Source organism: Haliotis asinina, chromosome 11 (genome assembly GCF_037392515.1).
Source record: "Haliotis asinina isolate JCU_RB_2024 chromosome 11, JCU_Hal_asi_v2, whole genome shotgun sequence".
NCBI lineage: Eukaryota > Metazoa > Mollusca > Gastropoda > Lepetellida > Haliotidae > Haliotis > Haliotis asinina.
This window is the reverse complement of record NC_090290.1, coordinates 44,365,956-44,393,876: the sequence shown is the minus strand read 5'-3', so window position 1 is coordinate 44,393,876 and position 27,921 is coordinate 44,365,956. Positions and strand designations below refer to the sequence as shown.

General features: G+C 41.6%; 2 protein-coding genes across 4 annotated transcripts in view; both read right to left on the bottom strand.

Moving 5' to 3' along the window:
• Positions 1–195: 195 nt before the first annotated feature.
• LOC137255742 (probable N-acetylgalactosaminyltransferase 9) lies at positions 196–13,622 on the bottom strand. 2 transcript variants are annotated; one of them, XM_067793248.1, is made up of 11 exons: positions 13,402–13,622; positions 8,633–8,796; positions 7,054–7,225; positions 6,194–6,397; positions 5,381–5,495; positions 5,044–5,128; positions 4,187–4,284; positions 3,316–3,453; positions 2,629–2,748; positions 1,531–1,665; positions 196–1,200 (listed from the first exon to the last, which is right to left on the bottom strand). In XM_067793248.1, the coding sequence occupies exons 2-11, from the start codon at positions 8,790–8,792 to the stop codon at positions 1,048–1,050; spliced, it is 1,380 nt and encodes a 459-aa protein (XP_067649349.1). In that variant the 5' UTR covers positions 8,793–8,796; positions 13,402–13,622; the 3' UTR covers positions 196–1,047. The 2 variants fall into 2 exon arrangements, with proteins under 2 accessions (XP_067649349.1, XP_067649348.1); XM_067793247.1 differs by lacking the exon at positions 13,402–13,622 and adding an exon at positions 11,761–12,472.
• A 3,478-nt stretch (positions 13,623–17,100) lies between these two features.
• LOC137256015 (corticotropin-releasing factor receptor 2-like) overlaps positions 17,101–27,921 on the bottom strand; it is a 90,299-nt gene continuing 79,478 nt past the window's right edge. Inside the window, exons 11-14 of one of the 2 annotated variants that reach the window (XM_067793670.1) lie at positions 27,240–27,375; positions 26,752–26,793; positions 25,067–25,180; positions 17,101–18,437 (exon numbers count right to left, since the gene is read on the bottom strand). In XM_067793670.1, coding sequence (XP_067649771.1) covers positions 18,399–18,437; positions 25,067–25,180; positions 26,752–26,793; positions 27,240–27,375 — 331 coding nt within the window. In that variant the 3' untranslated portion in view covers positions 17,101–18,398. Of the gene's footprint in view, positions 18,438–24,662; positions 25,181–26,751; positions 26,794–27,239; positions 27,376–27,921 lie in introns of those variants that run through there. The other variant, XM_067793669.1, reaches the window with a different exon arrangement.

Genomic DNA, 27,921 nt, shown 5'->3' with positions numbered 1-27,921 from the left:
TGAAGCCCATTTCTGGTGTCCCCCGTCGTGATATTGCTGGAATATTGCAAACAGTGGCGTAACACCATACCTCAACCACAGCACATGACAACTGAAACCGACCGCCATTGTCACGTGGCCTTCCCACTGCAGTCACGTGCTACATCTTCGTGTACTGCTGGGTGTTCAGACAGTTGTCCAACAATAACAAACCTATTGTCCAAAAATAGATTTATTGTCTATGATGGAAGCCCATTAAAATGTTATTATTTATTAAATCAATTGCTGTTCAGCAGTTGTGGGTATCACATAACGTGTACATATACAACATTTGCGGATCCAGGAATGTTCTAAAGGCGGTGGGTGTTCGAGTCCCCTGAAACCCCCACCCCCACCACACCCTTGGATCCACCTATGTACAAAATGAATCCAGATGTCCCACAATTCATTAGGCTCACATTTTAACAACTGCTGTGTGGATGTCGTGGTGATGCCTGCCAATCAAATGAAATCGGAATACACACAATCTGTGCCTAGTTCCAAGGAAAAGCCCAACATGTTTCACATTTATAGCAAACACTCGCAGAGAGGAACCTGCAAGATCCCATCAAATTCTACCATATTTTACCACCGCTTCTTACACTAGATAGTTCACATGCCACTTCATGTTTTGCTATCAAATGTCAAAACTTACAACAAACCTTTATATTGGCAAAGTGTAGCTGGTGTATTTCCAGAATAACTGTTAAACTTTCAGTGATTATTCAGTCACGTGGTTTATGTTTTCGTTAAACGTAAAACCGCACGCGAAACGGCAAGATGAAAACTGGTGATGATGCTACTTCCTTCAACCTTGAAGGAACCATGTAAGTTGATTGGGCGCCTATTTTAGGGTTATGCAAATCGACATCAAAGCGGAGCTAAAATGGCGAAATATTTACTCCCTAGGATAAAACGACATGATTAATGACTGGTCCCTCCATATGAGCGGGTATTCAGGTAATGTAGCACATATACATGAGTGCAGCGCTGACAATGTAGGTGAATTAGATTACAATGACTGGTCCTCTATGTAAGCGGCACGTTCAGGTAATAGAGGAATGTCCATATTTGGTTTTTGGTCTGGTTAACGCAGGGCTCGAGGGTGAGGGTCGGGGTAGTCTTCTTCCCCGTTGACGACAGACACAGCCCCGACTTGACGTGCTTCACCATGCAGTCCTCCTGTACGACAAAGCATGAGTGAGGTGAGGTGATAGTGACTGGGGGCTAACATAATAAAACAGGACCAAAACAAAACTAACGAACAGTGATGTGTTTAAGAAAGGTATAATTGTGTTTTGGACTGAAGCAGGCAGCTTTTCCACGTTTTTTTATTTCAATGAAGTGTATGATTCGGCCACATTAAACTGACATATTTATACTAGTTTTATGCCATGCACAAAACAAAAATGAAGTAATGCTACAATAATCGACTAGATAATCGAATAGAAAGTATTTTGGGATGGATATAACCAAGAAAATATTGTTTTACGTCGGTAAGCCGCTCTGTACCTTATTATAGTCCCACTTAGAGGTGTCCAGGTCAAGTCGGCAGTCGACCATGGTGAGCGGCGAGTTGTTCCCGCCGTCGCTGTTCAGACAGTACTCCTCTTGTCGGATGGTCTTGTCGAACGTGTAAGAAAATGTCTGAAAGAACAGTTGAGAAACGTCATCCATAAGTGATTAAGGAGTGACTATAGGCGTCTTAAGGAATGAGTGGGTCAGTGAGTGAGTTTAGTTTTACACCGTTTTTAGCAATATTCCAGCATTAACACGGCAGGGGACACCAGAAATGGGCTTCAGACAATGTACACATGTGGGGAGTCGAACACTCTGCAGCCCTGCAGGGATGAACCTGAACCTAGAAAAAAAACTAACAAACAAACAAAAAACAACAAACAAACAAACAAACAAAAAAAAACAAGATAAAAAAACCCCATGACAACCACATCAAAAACAACAAAAACAAACAAACAACAAAAATTAAAAAAAACAAAACAAAAAAATCCACCAAGAACAAAAAACAAACTCCAAAACAGGTAGTTTCACTTTCGCCTGCTTGATGTTCTGTATGTTGTACGTTGTTTTCAATCACTTTTCAGCTATATGACGGATCTGGACCAGACAATCCAGTGATCAAAAGTATGAACATCGTCTTACGAAACTGGGACACCATGACATGCGTCAGCAAAGTTAACGAGTCATAGGACATCTATGTGTTGCTGAGAAACGATCTTAACCCGGATCCCCACAGGCTATATCACACGAGGATATGGTGACTCTCTGCCCACGCTATTCAGCGTAATAAAATGTTAAAAAATCGTGTCGATATTACCTGCAGGTGAGATGTTAAAATCAAACACATAAGTTATGCAGCATTGCTAAAACTTTCTAACCGGATGCATGTAGCACTGATAAGAAACACCTGTGTCCCATATAGGGGGTTATACTGTATGTGTGCGATAACACTTTCTCCTACTAATACCGATTCTAGTTTCTTTATTGGGTTGAGTCTCATCCGGGATCTGAACCCATACTCCCTGACTTGATGTAAATGCTTCCACTATGCCGTAACACTATGTGGAGCTGAGCAGTAAATGTTACACCTACCTGGTCCATATTCCCACTGTGGTCACAAATGACCTTTGACACGACGTCCCCTAATTTTGGCAGTTCTGTGGTCTTAGTGGGAGGTATTGACAAGCACATCTCGGTGAAGGGGTTCCGAACCTAGAAGCAATGAAAACTGTTACATTAGCAACACCGAAATAATGATGTATAACAAGGGCACGGGCACAGACACATTCACACACAGACACATACGCACACACGCACACATACTCGTAAAGGGATATGCACACACGCGCAAGCAGGCACGCACACCATTAATCTACGAACTTGGTTGACACGTGTCATCGGTTCCCAATTGCGCAGATCGATAAGCAATATCCCAGCTGTATGGCGGCGGTCTGTAAATAATCGAGTCTGGACCAGACAATCCAGTGATCAACAGCATGAGCATTATCTCATCTATTCTTATTGGGAACCGATGACGTGTTAACCATGTCAGCGAGCCTGACCACCCGATCCTCTTAGTCGCCTCTTGCGACAAGCATAGTCGCCTTTTATGGCATGCATAGTATGGGTTGCTAAAGGCCTGTTCTACCCTGGACCTTCACGGATCTTCAAATACTGTACCGAAGAAGGGAATCAAACCGGGTTTTCGGCGTAAGGAAAGAATGCTTTACCCACTCGGATACCCCACCGCCCCCTGTTATTGTGTATGAATATACTTACAACACCCCATGAGTACACATTTTCGTCCGGCATGAATTTCTCTGGATAGACGTAGTCCACGTACCAGCCGAAGCTGTTGCACTTCTGCCGCGACTGCAGTAGATGTTCCTGGGCGAAGTCTCCGCCCCACGGCTGTGACTGACAACACATAAGTTGAACACCCAAATTTAATGAAACTCCATTTTAATGTCACTTCGCTATATGACAACTATATTAACATAAAGGAGGCCCCCAACTCAGCAATACAACGTATTCGTGGTACACAGCTTCTAATCAGTTATGTTGAGCATGGCAATTGACAATTACAATTCAAATAAAAAAACCCAACAAAACAGTACACCTGGCAAGAATTAAAAAAACGAGAGTTATCTCCCCTTGACTTGTGACTGCAGACTCACTTAGTGACAATACAAGCGACTTGTCATTAGCGACAAAACGATATGACGTCGTTTGATGCTTTGTCAATGGCATGCACGCCTTGTGCAAACTGGGTCCTTTACAGATGGATGTTTTTAAGTAAATATCGAGCACCTATGTACCAGGAAATACCTGGTCCCCTTTAAAGTTGGGCCCTTTTTCAACAGAATATACTTCCGGCATATATAGGTCCTTTCTCACCAAAATGTACTTCCGGCACATGTAGAGCTCCTTCTCAACAGGATATACTCCCGCTACATTCCATTCTTATCATGTTATTTTGCGGTGTGTTTAGGTGGTTCTCGCCAGGATGTTCATCACACGGATTTTATGGGAAAATCCTTCCCAATATTTATATTCTAAAATGATCAGTCGCTTCGGTCACGTGGAGAAGGCATCAGAATCTGGACCAGAATCCTTGTTTCGTATTCGGTACAAGCGAGGTTCTACTCACCAGGATGTACTTCCGGTACATGTAGAAGAGCCGTCGGTATTCATCCATCCAAACCTCCGCCAGCTGTATCAACGCCTTCTCCTCCGTCTCTATGCTCACTGAAACATCACAAACGTATGGTTGATAACCAGCCACTAAGTTGTATGGTTACAATATATACACTGATAACGATAATTCATATCCCCTGGTATTCGTTCAAAAACGTACTAAATCGTATGACCTTTTACAACATATATTCCTCTCAAACATTTACAAACGTATCGATCAGCACCTCCTTCCCAAAGCACTAAGGTGATCGTAAGTCACTAAGGTATCCTTAGTGCAATGTTAAGAATGGGAATTAAGGTTAGCCTTTCTGAGGGATGCTACATGAAAGGAACCCCTGGTGAGTGGATACAAGCTAAAACGTTTCCCACAGCGGAGCTCTCTACAAAAAGTCTATCATGCGACTATGTGTATATCACAAGCATACGTTTGTGGATTGCTGTCAAAACGATGATACCTGGTATTTGCGAGAGAGTGCCCATCCTTCCCAAAGCTGGTATTGTCACAAACACATGCAAAGACATGTCAGTTTGGTGAGAGAAGGATTATTTCAGTTTTTGTGACTCAAACATCCTTAATGCTGCTTTGGGGATGGTGGGGTAGCCTAGTGGCTAAAGCGGTCGTTTGTCACGCCGAAGACCCGGGTTTGATTCTCCGCATGGACACAACGTATGAAGCCCATTTCCATTGTCGTCCGCCATGATATTGCTGGAATATTGCGCTCGACACAATATCTTTAGAAAGAATCACGACAAGCAAGGCTCTCTTTTAACTGACATTAAGCAAAGGTATACTGAGAGAGATATACATACTTTTATTGTAGGCGTCCTGCGAATGTGCCAGATGTGCCACCCGTGAACAGGGGAATATAAGCAGGAACCCACCACACATCCAAGTCTGCAACAAACACCACAGTATCATGTCGAGATTCATTGAGTTGCAATTGATTAAATGGTGTCACCCGCCGTGATATTGCTGGAATATTGCGGCGTAAAACCTTTCTCACTCACTCATATACTGTAAAACTAACACGAAACACCAACACAATTTAGAATTATTCAAGTATTCCAGTCTTTTTAATTTTTTTAGACTAAACCTTTCTATATGAATTAGCTCTGCGACATGAGTGCAATTCCAGCATGATTCTACCTTATAGGAGAACTCCAACTCCACGCCGCGCGTGCGCATCTCGGACCGGAAGCCGCCAAGAGACATGAAGAACTTGGCTGCCACCGCGAACACATCTCCAGATATTATAGGCGTTCTAGAAAACAGCAAAAAGGAATAATTGTGACTGATTGTGTCTCTTGTTGTGTGACTGAGGACATTATGCCTCGAGCACCTGCACAAAAGCCTGTATTATTCTCTATTCCTTACTTTGAACAACTGTTAGAACTGATCTTCAGTAAACCATGCTTGCGTTAAAAGGCGACTAACAGGATCGGGTGGTCAGGTTCACTGACTTGGTTGACACATACCATTATACCTCTAATAAGTAGATCGATGCTCATGCTGTTGATCACTAAACTGTCTGGCTGAGACTATTTACACGCCGGAGTCATATAGCTAGAATATTGCTACGCGTGGCGTAAAACTAAACTCACTCACTATTCCTTATTTTGACCATCTGCCTTGTCAATCATTACATGTCCTTAAGCCGTGATTATATCTGTGATCTTACTATCTTAGGCTATGTTCAATAAGACGATTTATCTGTTACGTGAACCGTCAATGTCTGTGATACAGTTGCACGTTGTGCGACCAGAACTATTAATAAGGTTTGAATTCATGGACGAAGTTCGAATATATCAGCGTAGGAGAGATGATTCGAATTTAAGGGGAGACAATTTGAAGAATACTGATTGGTCTACATGTGACTTCCTGATTACAACTGCGGTTAACTTGGAATCACAGATGAATATTTGGGCATCAGCTTAAAGGGGGAGGTAACTCGAATATTACTTGATTGGTTCTATGGGTGACTTCCGTGCTTTCTTTTCGGCTTCCGACAGAGGTCTCCATGACATTGCAAATTTCCAGAAGATGCCGCCCGTCCTCTCGGTCGGTGATTCAGTATGTGCCAGGGTGTCTGTAGCAATCTTATCCTCCACTGGGACTGCAACTATATTTGGGTGCCGCCCGATCGCCTGGAGAAGAGGTTCGAGCCTGAATAACAAACCAACAAAAAAAAAATCTGTTTTAGATGGTCTTATGAGTTGCTGTAGATTATTTCTTTTGAGCTTAGCCATGTTTATCGAGGATTCTTAAAGCATCATAAATCATCACGAACTAACTTCACATATCTGTCTAAAAATCACAAATAATGAAACCTATTTAAGGAAATTTAAACGTACAAACAATCTATACGACAGCGGACATGGATGTAATCAAAATCACACCAAATATTACAAGTCCACTTAGGGTGGTAAGTTTTTTTGTTTCCATTCTTCACATAACGGTTGTACACGTCTCAGATCTTCTAATGGCGTAATTTCCGACGTTACACAATCACTCACTCACTCACTATACTTTACGTCTTTATTCGATCAGTGTATTATACTGATGACAATAAAATGCCGATACTGTCGAGACAACATAGGAAAAGGCGTTTCGGGATGCTTGGGAATCTGTTTGGGATCAGTTTGTCGCGCTATGAGTGAGTGAGTTTATTTTTGTGCCGCTTTTAGCAATATTCCGGCATTATCACGGCGAGGGAAACTAGAAAAGGGTTTCACACATTGTTGCCATCTTATCTTGTTTGTTATTTGTAGTTAAGATGATCGGTTATTCCTCTCCAAGAAGAAGAAACCATCTGTTCTTACCATCCATCTCCAACCTCGCAATGCGGGTCTAAAAACACCAACACGTCCCCTTTGGCCTCTTCTGCTCCTTGTGACCGAGCCTCATACAGTCCATTAAGGGCATTATGGGAGACAACTCTTACTGGGCCCTCGGGCCAGTATTTCTGCACCGCAGATATAATCTCTGCTAATCCTGTGTTCAGAAAAAAATCAATGTTATTATGTTTTAGTCACTCAGGACAAAAGTTAAGGACATGAAAAATGGCACGAAAACTTAATTATTATGAAAGTGAGTGAGTGAGTAAGGTATTACGCTATTAACAATATTCCAGCAATATCACGGCGTAGGACACCAGAAATGGGCTTCACACATTGTACCCATGTGAGGAATCGTCTTGAGCCCATCGAGCGAACGATTTAACCATTGGGCTACCGAAGTTTGAAACTGTACGCTCACAATATATTGTTTTCAGAATAGACTTATTGGTTGATAAGAAAAACAGGCACATGACGGTATGTACTTCCCATAAAAAGTTTAGACTCCCTTAAAACACTCACTATATGTTATGTATATATATGTTTACGACGAATATTGATTTATTCACTAACTTGGGGGAACAAACTGCAAATCTTATGCAGATGAATTGCACGAGGATCATGCATCACATTGCTGAAAGGCATGTGCAAATATCGTGCACGTGAACAGCTGCATTTTGGTGTAAAGTCTTGTTGAGAATTCGCCAATTTTGCACTGAGTTATATCATCTATTGAGCTCATGACAAGAATATTTTCAACGATTCGAATTTGTTTTACAATACATCAGTTCATATGTAAACAGTAATTTCCTGGAATATTTTGCAAAATTTAGTTTAAAACAGTTGACTGAATTAAGCGGATATATTTACCCCCTTGATGGGAACAAAATGTTGCAAAGTTACAGTTTGATGTTTTAGCTTTTGTTTATTTAATCACCTTTCAGGACGGAGAAAGGACTGTGTGGTGGTCTAGTGGTTAAAGCGTTCGCTCCTCACGCCGAAGACCCGGGTTCGATCCCACATGGATACAATGTGTGAAGCTCATTGCTGGTGTCCCCGACCGTGATATTGTTGCTGGAGTAATGCTTAAGTATTGCTTAGGTGAAAAGAATCGCGTTTCGATGTCACGGAGATATCACTGACTTCGTTAACATCGACGGTGTCGTGTTAATCATGTTCAATGTGTCTACTCTTGCTGTGATTTTGCTACAGTATTACTAAAGTGGGGAAACTCCCATGTACTGATTCGGGGGCTTGACCCCGCCCGTGATATAGCTTGAATATTGCTGAAATAGGCGCAGATTTCACTCACTCACTAACTCACTCTTCATGTTTATGTAATACATGCTAAAACAATGGCCCCACTGTAAAATACAACTGAAAGTTTAAATAACATATGCTGAGGAAAATTCCTGCTTCACCTATGCATGATGATGATGATGACGACGATGATGAAAATAACAACAATTATTATGTATATAACACATAACAACCAACCTTTTTAGTTATTAAATGATGTTTACATACATATCACTCACTCACCCACTCGCTGTCTGTTGCTCACCTGTAGTTTTACCAAATGGGACAAGAAGCACCTCCTTCAGGTAACGTGGTGGTGATCTGTTGACAACGCTGTGGAGGGTTCGCATCAACACGGAGAACGCCTCAACGTCGTAGGCGACGATGACGCTGGCAGAAGGAAGAGCTCCGTATCTCAGCACCATGCAACTTAAATGAAAGATGAAAACACACGTATTAAGTATATCTACTTATGGGTTATCCGGGGTAATAATATGCCTGCTTTGACTATTCGCGCTCTGAGCATTCACCTCGTGGAGTTTGGCGCTAAGTAAATGCACATATTCTTGTCTACTGATATATAGAATCTAGTCCGTCGACCCATGAAGATCCGGGTTAGAACTGATCTTCAAGAAGCCATGGTTCTCGTAAGAAGCGGCTAACAGGATCAGGTGGTCAGACTGGCTGACTTTGTTGACACATATCATCGTATCCCAATTGTGTAGATCTATTCTCATGCTGTTGATCACTGGATTGTCTGGTCCAGACTCGATTATTTCCAGACCGCTGCCATATTGCTGGAGTACCGCCGACTACTCCTTAGAACTAAACTGTCATATGAGTGGGGAGAGGCAGGCTTTTGTTACAACAGAATAAATAAAAATGAAAGTAGTGGAAATTTGGTTTCGAACATGCTGTGTATTCTGAACAAGCTACTTGTGAAAATTTGTGATGATATTCCGTTTTACACTTCCGAGAAAGAAGTACATGACTTGTATATCATCAAAGCGGAAAATCAGTTGGCCTCACACATTTATACTTTGTTTCATCGTTTTATTCTAAATATGCTTTCTAACGAGAACTAATGTGATATTTTGCTCATTACCAGCAAAATATAACTTTTTTACTGTAAATAAAGCGTGGTTGCTTTAACAGTCAAACATGAAACCAAATCCATATCAGTTCGCGCATGAATATTGATATATGCCCAAATATGGACTTTGTTGGCATTTCTATTCATACGCCTTAATAAAGAGTTCCTACTATTGTGTGTGCAAACATTACAGTAGTTAACCTAACGACCAGAGAGAATGTTTTCTCCCAATGGTTATTCAAGGCACAATTAGTTAGTAAGGATAGTTGTTAAAACCCAATCTAGAACCCACTTTGAACTTCGGACTTACAGCCTGCAGCGGGGCACTCACGTTGACCGAATCCCTTCTGCACAAACAGTGTAGTCCGGTTTCCTTGATCTATCAGCGGAATGAACTTCCTATGTCTACCATTTCGGTAAATGGAAATCATTGAATCGGTATTCATGTTTACTGTACGACGCCATACTGAATTAAGAGGAAACATAATCGACTGATGTTGTGTCAAAGGTCAAGGTCTCAAGGCGAATATGGAAAGACAGCAATGGTCTGACGCTGGAGATCAATGCGCCATGTTATTGTCCAAAGTTTGGATGTTTGTGGGTCACAGTCAGGAGCTAGGCACTATTATATTAGTGTTTTTTTCATTTTGTGCGGGGAATATTCATTCTGAGTGATATGATCGTACATATATTCACAAAACATGTTCAGAAACTGCCACTAAACATGCTTTGAAATCAAATCTTATGTCACAGCCTCGCCAACAAACGAAATTACAGATATCGGTAGAGACATTTAAACTACTTTCATTTACCGCAATGAAATATTTGTAATTTATACATTTCATTTATAAATTTGCTGGTTGCATGGCGCTCACCAGCATTACTCAAGGGACTCCAAACTATCTGTGGGGGGACACCAGAAAACGGTTTCACACACTGTCCCCATGTGGGGAATTGAAACTGGGTCTTCGGGCTGATGAGCGAACGCTTTAACCACTAGACTATCTCAATTTCTATACTATCTGTTATTCGTGAAGGGCCCGGGGTAGAAAAGGCCTTCAGCGACCCATGCTTGCCATAAAAGGCGTATGAGGCGACTAACGGGATCGGGTGGTCAGGTTCGCTGACTTGGTTGACGCATGTCATCGGTTCCCAGTTGGGCAGATCAATGTCCATGCTGTTGATCACTGTATTGTCTGGTCCAGACTCGATTATTTACAGACCGCCGCCACTATATAGCTGGAATATTGGTGAGTGCGGCGTGAAACTAAACTCACTCACTCACTCTAAACTATCTGTAATGTACTTGTACTCAGGAAGCAGATGAATCTCCATTGACAAAAATGGTAGTATATCTTTCATTAAATAGCAGCGAGCAGGATCAAGATCATATCATAATCCCCCCCCCCCCCCCCCCCCCCTGGAGATTAAGCCTTGGCTTACTTAGGTAACGTTGTGAGCTATATTGAACAACAAAAGAAACGCAGATGTTTATTTACATGGTTTGTAAATTTTGTAGATTTCATTTTGTTCAGTTTCTTTTGCTGTTCAGCATATATAGTTTGGTATAGGATTACGAATGACGTACAATTAACAACGCTTAGAGAATGTTATCACTGACTTTGTTAATACTGGTATTACAGGCTTTCACTGCACTGGTGCTGTCATTGGATTTTGTACTGCACTCCACTGAGTATTGCAAAACCTTGTATTGATTGTAAACCTTGGTAAATTTATAATACAATTATTAACAGTACAGTTAACTGCTGGTGTTTCACGCAGAATTACTTTACGTGTACTTAATATAGAAAGCAAATCTAATTCGAATACTATGAGGGTATAGTTTAGTTTTGAGCCGCTTTTTGCACCGCCCCTGAATACCGTGAACACTATTGAGAAAAGAAGTGGGTGCACACTTCATGTTCACCTGTGTTTCAATGGTTATTTAACAAAATTTCAGAATGAAAGGGGGGCTGCGCACCCCCTACCCATTCCCCTACCCATCCAACACACACACACACACGCGCGCGCGCGCGCACGCACACACTACCCCATCTCTGGATCCACATACATGTATGTATGGTATTTCAATGAAAACGAAGGTCAAGGTAGCATGACACGTTGTGACGTATGGTACGAATATACTAGTATGCAAATAGAGAAACTTTCCAAAATGTACCAACGTATTAACTACCTTGTACTACCAACAGAATGCATATCTCCAAATGTGAAGTTTCTTTTTCTGTTCAGTATATCTCACCACATCACTCGGCGTCTGATGGATAAAGAAGATATCTCACCTCCCATGTCGGAAGTCCTTAATAGTACGGTCCACAGCAATGGCGTCACTAGCCAGGACGTTTACAATTCCTTTGTTTTCAAAGGTATTCCCCGGGGGCTGATAGGGTTCTCCCTGTTCCCCCGGGCCCTTCCTAGCACTAGCACTCCGCTGATACTCCAGGTACCGCTTCTCCCGCTCACTGGTCCCCGCAAAAGAGTCCCACACGTTGCTCGTGACGCTCAGGACGACACCGAGAACGATCACCGACAACAGCAGTGGCAGGATAACCAGGTACAAAAATCTCCCCGAAATCGCCATCTTGGAAATTCAATGTAACAAAAAAACCGCTGACAAAATTCCGGTTTTTCAAACTCGGGTGAGCAATTCTGTATCTGATTTCCACATAGCAGACACAGGTTTAATTCAAGAAGAATTAGACTGGCGACTCATGTTGATTAAATTCTATATTCACATGTAAATAAGTGAACGACCATGTAATGGTCTAAATGTGACAACACGTAGCTGTATAATATTCAGCGGTGAGGTTGGATATAATGGTCGAAGATGCAGGCGCTCATTTAAGCACATCAACAATTTCCAACCTTCGCATACTCTTTGTACATCTGTTGAATATCTAGAGTATAGATTTCTTGGTTTACCGTATACTTCACAAACATGGCGAAACTTTATTGTTGTCATTGATTCAGCCTGACTGAATCGATTTGCAGCATCTGCTGGTTCCATGAACGTGGTCTCTGGACACGCGACGGCTTGGGTCATTGTCAGGAGAGCACATATGTGACAATCTCTTGCTGACGTGACAATTCACTGGATGAGTGTATTGAGATAAATGGACAGGTTATACTGGGACCCTGTCGTGTAAAAGTGAAGTTAGTGAATTGCAAGGTTCGAATCCCGGTTTGTCCTGATTACGTTTCTGGTTTTGTCGTCACCATACCACGTGACGTCAGCAAATTGTATACACGTAGAGAATGCTTTACGTTAGGCGTTTCCGCCCTAGCAACGTGACACGCCGTGATGTTACGAATGCTGTCAACCCACACTCGTGAGTCGGTGAGTGAGTGAGAGTGAGTGAGCATGGTTTTAGGTTATCCAACTGCCCCAGCATTCGTGTATCATCTCATGATTAGCTTTAAGAAGGGTTCATTGTAAAGGTTGGAATTACCTCAGATGGAAAAGAAGACATCTTAGATCTTAGATACCTGTTACATGCCTGTTTGTGTACGACAGTCTGTAGTATACAGGCTGAAATATCATGGATTGTTGTCGCAGTCTTGTTATTACAACGGTCCAAACTTTATTCCACAAAGACGTCCTATGTATGGTTTTATAACGACGTGACTGGAGGCGACGGGATAGCCGACGCTCGTCACGCCTAAGATCCGGGCTCGATTCCCCCGATGGGTACTGTGTGTGAAGCCTATTTTCAGGCACTATTCGCGGTGTGTTGGTATATTGCTAACGGCAAATCCATATGCTGACAATAACGAGACAAAACATAGCAGAACAGAAGCATCATCAACAACAACAAAACAAAAACAACACAAACACAATTAAACACACATGTACACACCCTCCTACCCCACCTACCCATTACAGATAATAATAAAAATTCAATAATACAATTCAATAATAATACCTTTGTCGTACTCCATGTACAGTGCATACGGCCTCTGTCCCTCAGTCCAGTATATACGGTACACGGAGCCATGTTGTCATACAATAATTTAATAGAGGAATGCATTGATCATAGTACCACGCTCCCTGCCAGATGGCGCACGCACGGCAACAGAAGGAGACACAGTGGGTAATGGCACGCTTTTCATGTGGACCTTCTAATGTCAGATCTTCAGCTGTTTTGCATGCAGAGAACAATCATTATTATTTTACAACAGACACCAGACAGATGCTGGACCAAGGCAGTAGATGTCGCTTTGAATACAAATATCAAACTTATCGCCAGGCCTTCACCTGGTTGTGTTCGTCAAGGTAAATACTATTAAGGCTTTGAATGCTATGAGCACCCAGGGAACGGGTGACCAAGTTGTCATAGGCGTCCAAACTGGCTTTGTGGCTTACCTTACCCTTGCCCGGATCCGCATTCACTGGTTCGAATCTCGCATTGTCCATAATAATGGTCCTTCGTCTATGTCCCACCGAAAAGAAGGCTTAAGCCGCTGTGTCAGTTTAGCTGTTCTGGTCAAATGAAGTCAACACATGATGATACAACTGAACTACTAATCAATACTGAGTGAGTGAGTTTAGTTTTACGCCGCACTCAGCAATATTCCAGCCATATGGCAGCGCGCATCAATACCAGTTAAACTTTCTCAGCTGTTATTGCGGGTGAGAGGTGTTGCCTGTGAGAGTTGTTGATGTCCTCATCATCACACGATCCGTGAACGTCCCGGGGTGGAATAGGCCTTCAGCAAACCATGCTTGCTATAAAAGGCGACTATGCTTGTCGTAAGAGGCGACTAACGGGATCGGGTGGTCAGGCTCGCTGACTTGGTTGACACATGTCATCGGTTTCAAAATTGCGCAGATCGATGCTCATGTTGTTGATCACTGGATTGTCTGGTCCAGACTCGATTATTTACAGACCGCCGCTATATAGCTGGAACATTACTGAGTGCGGCGTAAAACTAAACTCACTCACTCATCCTCACACTCTTCATCTTCTCCTAAATAAGTACCTCGTTTGGGCGGGACTGGGCACGTAGCCCACTACCTTTCAGGGCAGGTGGGGTAGCCAGATGGTTAAAGTGTTTGCCCGCCACGATGAAGAAGACCCAGGTTCGATTCCCCAAATGGGTAAAATGTGTGAAGCCCTTTTCTGGTGTCCCTCGCTGTGATATTGCTGGAATATGGATAAGAGAGGCGTAAAACCATACTCGCTCACTCACTAGCTCTCTCTGGACACAGAACATGTCAACTCGTGTAGTATTTCAAAAGAATTGATTATTTACAGACAGCCGCCATATAGCTGGGATATTGTTGAGTTCGACGTAAAAATAAACTCACCCACTCACTCATACAGACCGGTACCCTAAAATCTCCCGTGGAAGCTTCGTATGAAAGAGTTCCATTGTGACAGATGGTGAATTGTCGTTGAGGGTGCATGTTCCGGTTTGGCATGTGTTCTATAATAGTAAGTGATTTGTTTTTGTGGGTGTTCCGATTAGGCATGTGTTCAATAATGTGTGATTTGTTATTGAGGGTGTCCTGTTTTGGTACGTATTAAATAGTAATGGGGGCTTAGTGATGATAGGTGGTCCGTTTTGGCATATGTTAGATAATAATGAGTGAATTGTTATAGTAGGCGTTCCTTTTTGGTACGTGTTATAATAATGAGTGATTTATTTTATAGCGGGTGTTCCATTTTGGCAGTTGCTCAATAATTTGTATAATTTGCATGCTCCCAACAGATGAACGCCTCACCTGTCCTGAAACATCCAAATCCAAAATGAGTTTAATTAAGAGAACGTCCAGGTGTTATTGACCACCTTTGCACAGGTGGTGTCGCGAGTAATTGACTGGGTAAGAAATTGTAGAATATAGGTCCAAGGTATATATAATGGTTTGTGGCGATATTACATTCCAGCTGAGGATGTGCTTAGGACAATTAAACGTTTTTGTTTGCTGTTGAAATAATCAATTCATTCAAAGAAAAAAACACATAAAAACTCCCAAAATTCTTAAGAGAAGAAAGCAAAAAGACCCAAACAAAACAAGAGCACCCCTCATCCCCCACCACACATCCTCCATCCACCCCGACAAAAAAAAATAAATAATAAAATAAAATAAACAAATAAAACAAATAACAAACCAACAGCAAACAAAAAACCAAAAGCAACAGAAATAACACCCATCCCAAACGCACATCCACAAACAAACAAAACACAAAAGCACCCAAGAAAAATTAAACCCAATGATTCGATGATTGTCGTTGCTCTGTACATGCTCGGAGAGAGCTGACTTAATATATTCTTGTCCGTTTTGTTTGTAGACGCCTGGGCCCCGTTTCACAAAACTCTCGTAAGCCTAAGATCTCGTAAGTTTTCTCGTAGCCATTATGCCTCCTATACTGTAGCATAAGAGATGCGAATGCTACGAGAAAAGTTACGAGATCTTAGGCTTACGAGAGTTTTGTGAAACGGGGCCCAGGTGCACTTTGATTCTGATGTGAGTTGGTCTTGATGTTTCACGATATATGATTGTCCACAGCTGCAGTCATTTTTGGAAACCACACCCTTTGCTTGGTTGCCTACCTCAACAATGCCATCAACGAAAAAGCAAAACTCAACTCAACGATTCTTAACGATGTTGTAGTTCTTCTTGAAGATTTGTGACCCGTGAAGGCCCCTGGGTAGAATAGGCCTTCAGCAACCCATGCTTGCCATAAAAGGCGACTCAGCTTGTCGTAAGAGGCGACTAACGGGATCGGGTGGTCAGGCTCGCTGACTTGGTTGACACATGTCATCGGTTTCAAAATTGCGCAGATCGATGCTCATGTTGTTGATCATTGGATTGTCTGGTCCAGACTCGATAATTTGCAGACTGCCGCCATATAGCTGGAATATTGCTGAGTGCGGCGTGAAACTAAACTCACTCACTCACTCTTGAAGATTTGTAGGACAGATGTTTCTGCATTCCTGGTGAGTGCAGCCTGCTGTTGGTTTCTGTCTCCATACTGAATTTAATGCGGTGCAGTTGGTTGTTCAGGTGTTCTAGCAGTTGGTCTGGATCATGCCCTCCATTAATAATAATAAACCCACACGCAAAAAAACCCCACAAAACCCGAAAACACACACACTATCCTCAACAATGCCATCAACGACAAGACAAAACTCAACTCAAATCAACTCCACCCCCATCCTCGTTCCGCCCCCGTCAAAGAAACATAAAACAATATTGAAATATTAAAAAGAACGAGCCTCCCTCCACCCCTCTCCTCTCTAAAAAGACCAAAACGAAGTAACTCAGCTAATCAACATTGCAAAAAAAGAAAAGAAAATCCAAACAACGCCCACAAAAGTTAAAAAAAGCTCACATAATAAATACCGTGGATCTCGTGTTGGTTTTACATTTATTTACAACCAAATCATGATAGCAACAACTGGTGATAATAACCTAGGTATTTATATGTGTTCCAGATTTGCCGAAACATACCGGCGAAAGAACAAAGCCAACCAGTTGGCAGTATGTAAAACAGCACACAGATTTAGTAAGTGGAACTTGATATTTTTATAGTTCTTGTCCACCTAATCTTGTGATGAGACAGGAGACAAAATATCCAGAGACTAAATGTCCTTCACATCTTATTTTCTTTTCCGAATTCTGGGGTACAATTGGTCTTCAGCGACCCATGTCTGTCGTGAGAGGCGATTAATCAGGTGGTCAGGCTCGCTGTCTAGGTTGAATACATATCATCGCATCCTAATTCAGTAGATCGATGCTCATGCTATTAATTAATCACTGGGTTTTCTGGTCAAGACTCCATTATTTACAGACCGCCTCCTTATTGCCTCAATGTTGCTGAGTGCGACGAAAAACTAAAATCACTCACTCTCTCTCTCTCTATATATATATATATATATATATGTCATGAATTCTTGGTTAAGAACACAGACGAAGCGTCTGGTAAATGTCTTTGGCTAGTAATTACTGACTTTGTCACAATTTAACGGACACCAAGGTCATGTTTTGCCGGCACATCTAATAGTACCCTTTCCACGTGACCAGTCGGTGCAGACCAGTAGTTAATGCGTTCGCTCGTCACGCCGAAGACCCGGGTTCGATTCCCCACATGGGTATCATGTGTAAAGCCCATTTCTGGTGCCGCCAGCCGTGATACTGTTGGAATATTGCTAAAAGCGGCGTGTAAGAATACTCACTCACTGACAGTTGTCACATTCACCAACACCAACCCAGATGCGCCCTGTTATAATTTGATATTTTACGAGTGTTTCCAGCGGGAGCCACAGTCACACAATCAGTGGGTGCCATCATCATTTCAAGTATATTTGTCTCTGGTTGATTGAGAGGTGAGATTACACGGCACATGACACAGGTATCAGGTGTTCAATCAATGATGTGTTCGCAAGGTATGACACATGACACATTTTAGAAGCAGGACATATTTCTGACGTTATCCGGTGATCAATGAAGATTCAAATGTAAGACTATGACTTCAGACTGGTCTATACCGACGAGCATTTGACCAGCTATTCCATCTTCCTAGTGATTGTAGCCATTGAGGGTAGTATTCTGTTCTGATTGGATGATGTAGGCGAGCCTTCGACCAATCATTCCATCTTTCAAGTGAATCCGGCCATCTAGGGAGTTATTCTGTTCTCATTGGACAATATAAGTGAGCCGTCAACCAATCATTACACATTTCACGTGAAAGTTGTCATTGAGGGAGTTAGTCTGTTCTGATTGGACAGTATATGTGACCCTTCAATCAATCATTCCATCTTTCAAGTGAATTTTGCGATTGTGGGAGTTAGTCTGTCCTCTTTGGTCGATACCGGTGAGAATTTGACCAATCACTGGAACACTCAACGGGCCTTTCATGCAAGGACATTTTGTGCGGTCAGAGATTACTTGTAAGTTTCTATTCTGAACCAGGTGTCAGAGAGGCGTCGTCTTGCCGAGGGGTGATGTGGCACTCTGAAATAATGACGTAAAGATTAAATTCATGAAAGGTACTTAATGTGATGATTATAATTTCTGGAAATTACAGTGATATATGCGAGTTAAAGATGATGATGATGTTGATGAATACGACGGTGACGACGACGACAATGATGATGATGATGATGATCGGTGAGTGAGTGAGTTTAGTTTTACGCCGCACTCAGCAATATTTCAGCTATATGGCGACGCTCTGCAAATAATCGAGTCTGGACCAGACAATCCAGTGATCAACAACATGAACATCGATCTGCGCAATTGGGAACCGATGAGATGCTCCAACCAAGTCAGCGAACTGACCGCCCGATCCCGCTAGTCGCCTCTTACAGGCATAGTCGCCTTTTATGGCAAGCATGGTTGCTGAAGGCCTATTCTACCCCGGGACCTTCACGGGTCTGATGATGACAGGACTGGTGAGAATCATTTGTTTTTGTCCAATGTCGACCGTATTACAAAGCATAATGTCTGAGTCAGACAAACCAGGTTTTGATAGCATGAGCAATATCCTTCGACGACGACAACAATGCCATACAGCCACCGCTGCTGACCAGTCTTTAGACCTTTACGACGACAAATAAAGGGTCTATTTTGACGCTGAACCCACATTGGCCGTCGACGTGGAGGATCAAGGATATCCATCATGAAATGAGGTTATGTGAAACTTAAATGAATCAAAACAAGATCACTGGATTAATTTTATGCCGCTATTAGCAATATTTCAGCAATATGACGGCGGTGGACACAAGAAACGGGCTTCACACATTGTACCCATGTAGGGAATCGAACCCGAGTCTTCAGGGCGACGAGCAAACGTCTTAACCACCAGGCTAACCCATCGCTCCTATTCCGCCATTTAGATACAATAACCCGATTCAATGAGTCAATTCATATGAAATGCTTAAGTGTATTAATCTGAATGACATGCTTATGCATGATATTCAATAATTCAATTGTCGCATGATTTCGAATTACAAAATTGCTAAAGCTGGGGTAATCTTACGGAATGCAAACTAAAAACGAATGATAATTCTAATGTCGCATTAATGCGAATCGCTTTCATTTGTAGAGCATAGGCAAAGGGCATATCTTACAAGTATCTTACATGATATGCCCAGTTATCCTGGTTATCTCCAACCGTTGTGAAATTATCTATTAAACAACAAATATGGTTTATCTCCAAAACTGAAAAACATTCTAGGCAATTTGTCTCAGATATTGGTACGTAATCAACCGAGGTAATACCAGAGGGGACGAAAGGTTCGTAAATAGTGTCAGTTGATTGAAATTTCCCATCTTAATTTCGTCCTTGGCAGACACAATGCACTCACGACATACCCACAATATCATTCGAAATCTGTCTTTCTTTGCCTCGATACTTTTCAGGGTCGATGGGGTAGTATAATGGTTAGAATATCCACACGCCACGTTGAATGACATGTTCGGTTCAACACATGGAAGCCATTCCTGGTGTCCCCCTCTGTGATAGTGCAGCAATATTGCTCGTATCAAGCGGCCAGATTCAGACATACTAGTACTTAATTATGACCCAACTACGAACAAGATACTTGAGAATACAAACTAAAATAAATTTAAAAAATACTTTGTTTTGAATCTATTTCCCCATCCATCTGAACGGACCATGTAATCTCTCCGCTCCTTGTTTGTTTTCTATTGTGTTTGGACAGATTTAAACGACAGCCCAAGTCATGGAACCTCTTTCAATCCGACCTCTAGTAAACACTTGAACAAGCTCCACAAATGCCAGACAGTGACTGGCTCTTCAGATCTATAAGTATTGCAAAGTGAAATTAACGATTATACACCTGCTTATCGCAGTCTCCAGTGCATCGGTTAATTTCCTCTTTGTACAAAAGTTTAAAGAGCAAATAAAACGAATTTGGGTAAGACTCGAGTGGATCGTTGATCGGACGGAAAGACTTGGCGTCGGAAATGGACAGCCGCCATTTGCAACAAATTTCATCAATACATTTTCGATTATGAACTCCGGTCATAAGTACGGGTCGGTTTCGGTTGCCAGCCAGAACTGTCTTTCTGGTAGACTTCCGATAGATAATGTGAAAGAAGTTGTAATCAATAGAGCATGGTGATATCAGAGAGCAAGAAAGGTTCAAATGATAACAAATTCACACGAGGCGTAGAATTGTATTTCTTCTTGGCTTGTTATTCGTAGTTTTAGATAATGTATCATGTCTTGCTGGTGTAAGTGGTATTTGACAGTTTTCATTGATGATCATCAACTTTCATTACAGAGAACGCTTAATACATACTAGTCGAAAGAATTTAAGGATTACCTTTACAGAGAACATTCGGCCCTAAGACCTTAATACGTGCTGCTCTAAAGAACATAAGGATCACCTTCGTATAGGTGCACTTTCGTATAGGTAATATATACCAGTCAGTAGAACTTGAGTTATGGTAAATGTTAATGACATACTAAATATTGTCTCATGAAAGATGCTGTGATCCATTATCATTTAAAGTATTCAGTAGAAGCTGTCAAAATTGGCACTCGTTGGGACTGAAGAAATAATCCGGTTTATACAACATGCCGGATTGTAGGGCTAATGATAAATGTACAAACCACGAATGGAACTGAGATGTTTTGCCGGTGTTGACAACCTACGGGATTGGGCAGATGTCGGTTTTGACAGTTTCCACTGTATTGAGAATTGATTAAAGTCGTGGAATGATATGCAATGTAGGTAACAAATTATTGTTTTAACAAATACATTGTTCTCCCCTTATTCTCTACTCTAATAGGCTGTTTCGATAGATACTGGTATTAAACACCGATGTTGTGTCTAGTTTAGTTAAGGGTTAGTCGTGGGTTAATGAAGATGACATGACATCAGACATGACAACTTAAATACGGAAGCTGTTGGAATGCTTGGACTCAATGCTTGCTTGTGACTTTCAACAGTTTACGGTGACAAGAAGGCTTGAAAAAGAGACTGTGAGTGAGTGAGTGAGTGAGTTTATGCCGATTCTAATATTCCAGCAATATTACTGCGGGAACACCAGAAACAGGCATCATACATTGAAGCCATGTGGGGAATCGAACCCAGGTCTTCGGCGTGACGGGCGAACGCTTTTACTACCTGGTTAGCCCACCGTCACTATTGGTGATTGAGATGAAACAACTCGATGAAACATGAAAACGGGAAATGGCAACAGGAAACACAGTACACATTGTTCAGAGCATTTCTTCAGTCTACAAGTATATACCGACGGTTCATGCATATTTTGGAGTGAGTGAGTGAGTTGGGATTTATCCTGCTTTTAGCAATATTCCAGCAATATCACAGCAAGTGACACCAGAAATGGGCTTCACACATTGTACCCATGTTGGGAATCGAACCCAGTAACAAACGAATGCTTTAACCACTGGAAACAGATAACAGTAAAACAGACTTTGAAAGTAGGCGAAATTTGACAGGTGTGGCCAAATGTGTTTGAGGTTTATCATGCAGATACAATTTTCAGTTTGCTTTGGAATCAAAATGCGCATGCAACTACGGTGACGAGGGGTGAAGAGCAGCCTTGAGAGATAATAAGTGCACGCGATAAATATGAAATATCCTTTGCATGCTGAATGACACGTTAATCATAGAGAATCTATATACCTCGGTTTCATTCTCTTTTTATTTCATCAATTATTATGGTTGTATGTTGGTTGGTGAGAACAAACGAGGCTACCAAACCATGTATAGGCCAGAACGGGAGTTCTCGTCACATTTGTACACATTTGTCAATACCAGTGTCCACGCGTGATTCGACGTTACTTTCACATAGAAATCAAGGAATGTGATTGAGAAGGGTTCCAGAGAATTTCCACACTTTGCATGACGTGAACAAACTTCACCATCTGGTCTACTTCATCGTCTTTTCTGTACGAGTGGGTGAGTCTGGTTTTTGTTTTTAGCAAAATTCCAGCAATATCGCGACGGGAGACGCCGGAAATGGGCTTCACATATTGTACCCATGTGGGGAATCGAACCCTGGACTTTGGCGTGACGAGCGAACGCTTTAACTACTATGCTACCCAACTGTCCCTTTGTACAGCAAGTTTCAACGTACATTTCTTCATTTGTTAAGCGTTATGACAAAGATTATCACCAAGAGAACAATTTTAAATCTGGAGTTTTACCAATTATATTCATATTTTCGACATACATTATGACCAATTTTTACATGTAAATATTTAAACACTTAATAACTAAAACGACGCTACTAAATAAGTGCTACTTTAGGAGGAGTAATTGTATCTCTCCACGATGTCATATCGAATTCTCATCAAATGTAAAGTGCATATAGAAAATATATCGGACATATCTCCTCGTAAACATTTTGTAAAGTGAAAATATAAACTGTTAATTTAGAAAAAGCTATCCACGATATATTTTTGTAAGGCCATATGAAAACGTACATGGTGTATCCATGCTTCACGACCACTGGGAGAAGAATGATCCCATCCCCGCTTAACCAGGGAATAACATCGCGATTCTGTCAGGTTACACAACCTGTACCACACAATAGCACCGGATGTGACGTCATACCCTCCATGCTCCTATCTAAAACGTCGCACATAATTGTCTCTCCCTGGTAAGAGTAATGAGACTGATGTAATTTGCAGTGTTGTGCTAAACTGGTCCAGAATCATAACACTACAAACATAGTGCCTCTGTAGGTATGGAGACATATACCTCCGAGGATGAATATATACCGAAGATATGTACATAGGGATCGTGAATATTGTTGTTTGGATATTTTAATAATATTGTGTAGTCACCCTTTTGAAATACTCCCCAAATATTCACGATCCCTTTATTTATTTTGTTCCAGAATATACTGGAACAATAGGAGACTGAATATACGAAAGCATGGGGAAAAAAGCTAGGAAGCGAGGAAACCAGGAAGCGAGGAAACCAGGAAGCGAGGAAACCAGGAAGCGAGGAAACCAGGAAACCAGCAAATGTACAAAGCAGTCGTTCCAAGGCCCATTCTAAAATAATTTAAAATAATAATTTAATAATAATTCTAAAATAATAATTCTTAGTTTTGCGATTACAACATTTAACGGTTTATCTGGGACAGTCTTAGAGCTAAGATATTGCTGGGATACTGCTAAGATTACGTAATCTTACTCAGTGTTGGCGCTAACACGAACGCTACCCACAGGCGCTAGATTTTCGAAACTCTCTTAGCGCTGAGATAGTCGTAAGTTAATATTAATGTATGCCATTTACGAATATCTTAGCGCTAAGAGAGCTTCGAATATCTGGATCTGCTCATTGTCTCATTATGATCCCCTCTCTTCCTGGAACTGAATCTTGAACTTGCACAATTCAACTATTTTTTCTGTATTGTGTTCAGTGATACGTGTATACGGCGAATAATAACCCTACAACGCATGGAACACTTTCCAGCACGTTTTCAGCGTTACTGCGATCGTGGGCCAAAGGTAAAGTATGGGAGTAACGATCACCTTAGCGCTAAGATCGCTTTGAGAAACGAATCCTTGTATTTTATCCACCATAAGCGTGCGTTAAATACCTTGAAAGTAATGTCCACATGGTTAGTTGTGAGAGTAAGGTGATTGGTGAAGGTGTAAATGGTGCAGCTACTTCAAAGTGAACTTTAATCTCCGGAATGTGTCAAGGGTTAGTGAGTGAGTTTAGTTTTACGCCGCTTAAGCAATAATCTAGCAATATCAACAGAACAACAGAAATATGTTTTATAGGGAATAGGGAATCGAACCCGCATTTTCGACGAGCGAACGCTTTGAGTACTAGGCTACCTACCCAATCCCCTGGAAGGTTTAGCTGGTTAGAACAAAAGGTGGATTAAGGTGCGAGTCGGGTGTGGGGGATGATGCGTGTGTGGTGTGTGGTGGTTAAGGGGTATCTTAGTGGACTTGGGGAAGCAACTCCTTGTAGCGAATACGTTTCTCACTATCTGTACATTTTTGTTCATAAGCAGTACATTTTTAGTAACGCCAGAGTTTTTTTTTAAAAAGGGCAACAGAGCTTCATTATTACACTTCAAGATACATATGTTTATGAAATATGCCCTTGGGTTCACGATATATCGATTTTTAAGAACGGGATACAAATGTTGAAAGTACTAAACATACACAATTTAAGTGAAGTCCGAGTGGGCAAAGACAGGCATATTCATATATTCACAGCCAAAACAAGTTTATTAAAATACTGTTCAGCCGAAAACACAAAAGTCAGCACAAAACATATAAAATATAAGACATACTCCCGCCAGCTACACACATGACCATCCTTACAGCGGCCGGTCCACAAGCATGATGGGAAGAGAGAAAGAGGATGAGTCCAATATGGAGTCCAGAGAGGGTATGAATCTACACAATCTACACAAAGCAACAGAGAGTTAATAGAAGCCTGGGTTTGTCATTAGTCAAACTGGTGCTTTTTCGAGCAATCAGAGCAGTCACACTCGTCACACAAACACGTGCATCGCATGCTGTTGTCAGCCTCTGTGATCGTGTAATCACGTGCAGGGGGGGCGCGCTTGTTCCAGATCTTTTTATTCCTGAAGGACACCATGAACACTACCTCACTTTGGGACAGGAAGAACGACGATGTCCGGGAGTTGCGTCGACGTGCGCGCGCATTCATCGAGCGGCTCAATCGGAAACGGTACCATTTCTTCTTTATCACGCCACGAACCTGAAAGACGGAATATAGTATTGTTATGAGCAAGTTCTTTCCAAGCCAGCGTTTTAACTGACGATACAAGGGCTCATGTACCCTCGACGTTTGTTTATGTTCCCCGAATCCTGCGGCTCGTACTAAATGACATGCTATCAGCAGAGATATCAGCTGAATATTGAAAGGCTATTGTCGTTATTACATAACAATAAGAAGCCGAGGTCCCGGTCACCTGTCCTTAGTAACTGCTATTAAGCCACTTGTGATATTCCACCAGAGTCCATTATGTGGAATCAGGGTTCAAACTGGACAACAGGGCCTAGATTTTGAAGCTCTCTTATTGCTAAGATAGTCGTAAGTTACTGTTAATGCATGGCACTTACGATATATCTTAGCGCTTTCGTAACATGCCTATGCTGATCGTAACAAAACAAAAACAAAACAAAACACACACCCCAAAAAAAGCAACAAACAAACAAAAAACCAACAAAAAACAAAAACAAAACAAAACAAAACCCCCCAAACCCTAACAAAACAAAACAAAAAACAAAAAAAAACAAAAAAAAAACAACAACAAAAACCCAAACAAACAAACAAACAAAAAACCAAAAAAACCCAAACCAAAACAAGTTGACAGTGTGGTCAGACACAATAGCCTGGTGGACTAGGGCGTAATGTTACCCCGAGGGCGATAGTCACTGCTTACAATATAATCACTGGCTACTCTGGTTCAAGCTAGATTCTGACCACCGTCATAGCTTTAACACTAGCGAAACAACAAACGAACAAAACAGACTAAATCAACGCTAAAGGTAGTGCAGTAAAAAGTATAAATTAATAGCTCGTCAAACCAAAAGGCCAGGTGAGGGGAGGTGAGGTGAAATGAGGTTTCAACGTCGTACTTAAGATTATTTCGCTCATATGATGACGTGCATGGGTGTGTGGCTGCTTGTGCTAGCCCAGACTTAAGCTGGTTTTATAGTGCTAGCTCACTGAGATATCATGCAGTTAAGTATGAGTACCCTTCTCAGACACATTATACTGACTCGGAGCCGACCGGTACTTGTTTTGCCCATTAATCTCGAGTGCCAGGCAGGGACCAACAAGTACTATATATTAACGTCCTTTGATATTCCCCGGCCGGGGATCGAACCCGCAACCTTCCGCACTCCTGGCGGATTCTAGAAACCACCATACTACGGACGCAGTCGTAAAAAGGCCTCGTATTTCATATGGGGTCACAAAGTCAAAGCTTGATGTTTAATGTTCAAATTGAATTGTGCCCTTTGAAGTCATTTCCCAAATGAATTATAGTTTATACGCAATGAAAACGAGCAGTCTCAATGCCTATCATTAACTGACAACGAAAGACTAGTCTGTCGATAGTCACATGTACTTCCGATGCATCGATAGTTCTTTCTTCTATTACCGATAAAGTGCTATCGGAGACTCACCAGCTACAATCCATCGATCGTTCGATGCATCGTTACAACCCTTTAAATAGTTGTTCATGATCATTATAATGGCAGGCTTATCTATGGAAGGTGGTAATATCGACATGGAAAAAACCAATATATTCAGACACTCACCTCACTATTCATGAAGCAGTAGAGTAGAGATATAAAAATACCCTGTAAGAGAAAACATCCAATTAGTCGTGTCATGTACATTTTTTCATAAAATTCAATTATTGTTGGCGGAAATGAAATTGTTATGGTTTATTAATCCTTTGCAAGGAAGGGGGTGGGGGTAGGAAAAGAGTGTCACTCGTGTGTGTGTGTGTGTGTGTGTGTGTGTGTGCGTGCATGTGTGTGCGTGCGCGCGTGCGCGCGTGCGCGCGTGTGTGTGTGTGTGTGTGTGTGTGTTGGGGGGTTCATCAATTTATGAACGGATCCTTATCGGGGCGATGGGGGTTGCCCAGTGGTTCAAGCGTTCGCTCGTACAATGTGTGAAGCCCATTTCTGGTGCTCCCTGCATTAATGCTGCGGTGACATAGCTAAAAGCGGCGTGAAATTAAACTCATTCACTCACACATTTCTGCAGGCAACCAGGACAAAGTAAGGGGAGTAACTCTTACCTGACAAGCTGGTAGAACGGCATTTATAACACGATACGCTTTAGTGAGGGACCCGTTTTCCTCTGGTTTCAGCAGAAATAAAATATTAATGATTCCAAGCAGAGGAAGAAGCACAGCAGTCGCCTTAATTGCTTTTCTGAAATTAAACAAAAAATATGTACGTTGAAAACAGGCGTGAGTAGCAGCTGACAAGGCTTTTCAATTCCAAGCAATTCTTACAATGACTTCAGATGTGGCAATAAAGGAATATGAAAGCGCGGTTTGACCAAATGTTTCTTGGGAAACAGTTCCAGGAATTTGAGCAACAGTGTTCAGGAGTGGGGAAAGGGAAAACAATATTGACCCGTTCTCAATTCATACTTCTCTAAAAAAGTAAAGAACACAACAATGACCCGTTCTCAATTTATACCTCTCTAAAAAAGTAAAGAACACAACATTGACCCGTTCTCAATTTATACTTCTCTAAAAAAAGTAAAGAACACAACATTGACCCGTTCTCAATTTATACTTCTCTAAAAAAAGTAACGGCCACCCGATTCTTTCATATTACTATCCCTACTGCGTTATGGAATGATCCACAGTAATATGAAAGAATCGGGTCCATCAATTCTTCTGTATTACTATTATTAATCCATGGATTCCTGATTAGCTCTAGTGATGTAATAATTGTTATCCTTGAGTA

Coding starts and splice junctions, on each gene's coding strand:
- LOC137255742 (XM_067793247.1), bottom strand. CDS start 12,059: ATGGCGATTTCGGGGAGATTTTTGTACCTGGTTATCCTGCCACTGCTG. Junction 5,496..6,193: donor TCACCCATAGAACCAATCAA/GTAATATTCGAG, acceptor GCTGTTTTCTAG/AACGCCTATAATATCTGGAG. Junction 5,129..5,380: donor AGTTGGAGTTCTCCTATAAG/GTAGAATCATGC, acceptor TGTTTGTTGCAG/ACTTGGATGTGTGGTGGGTT.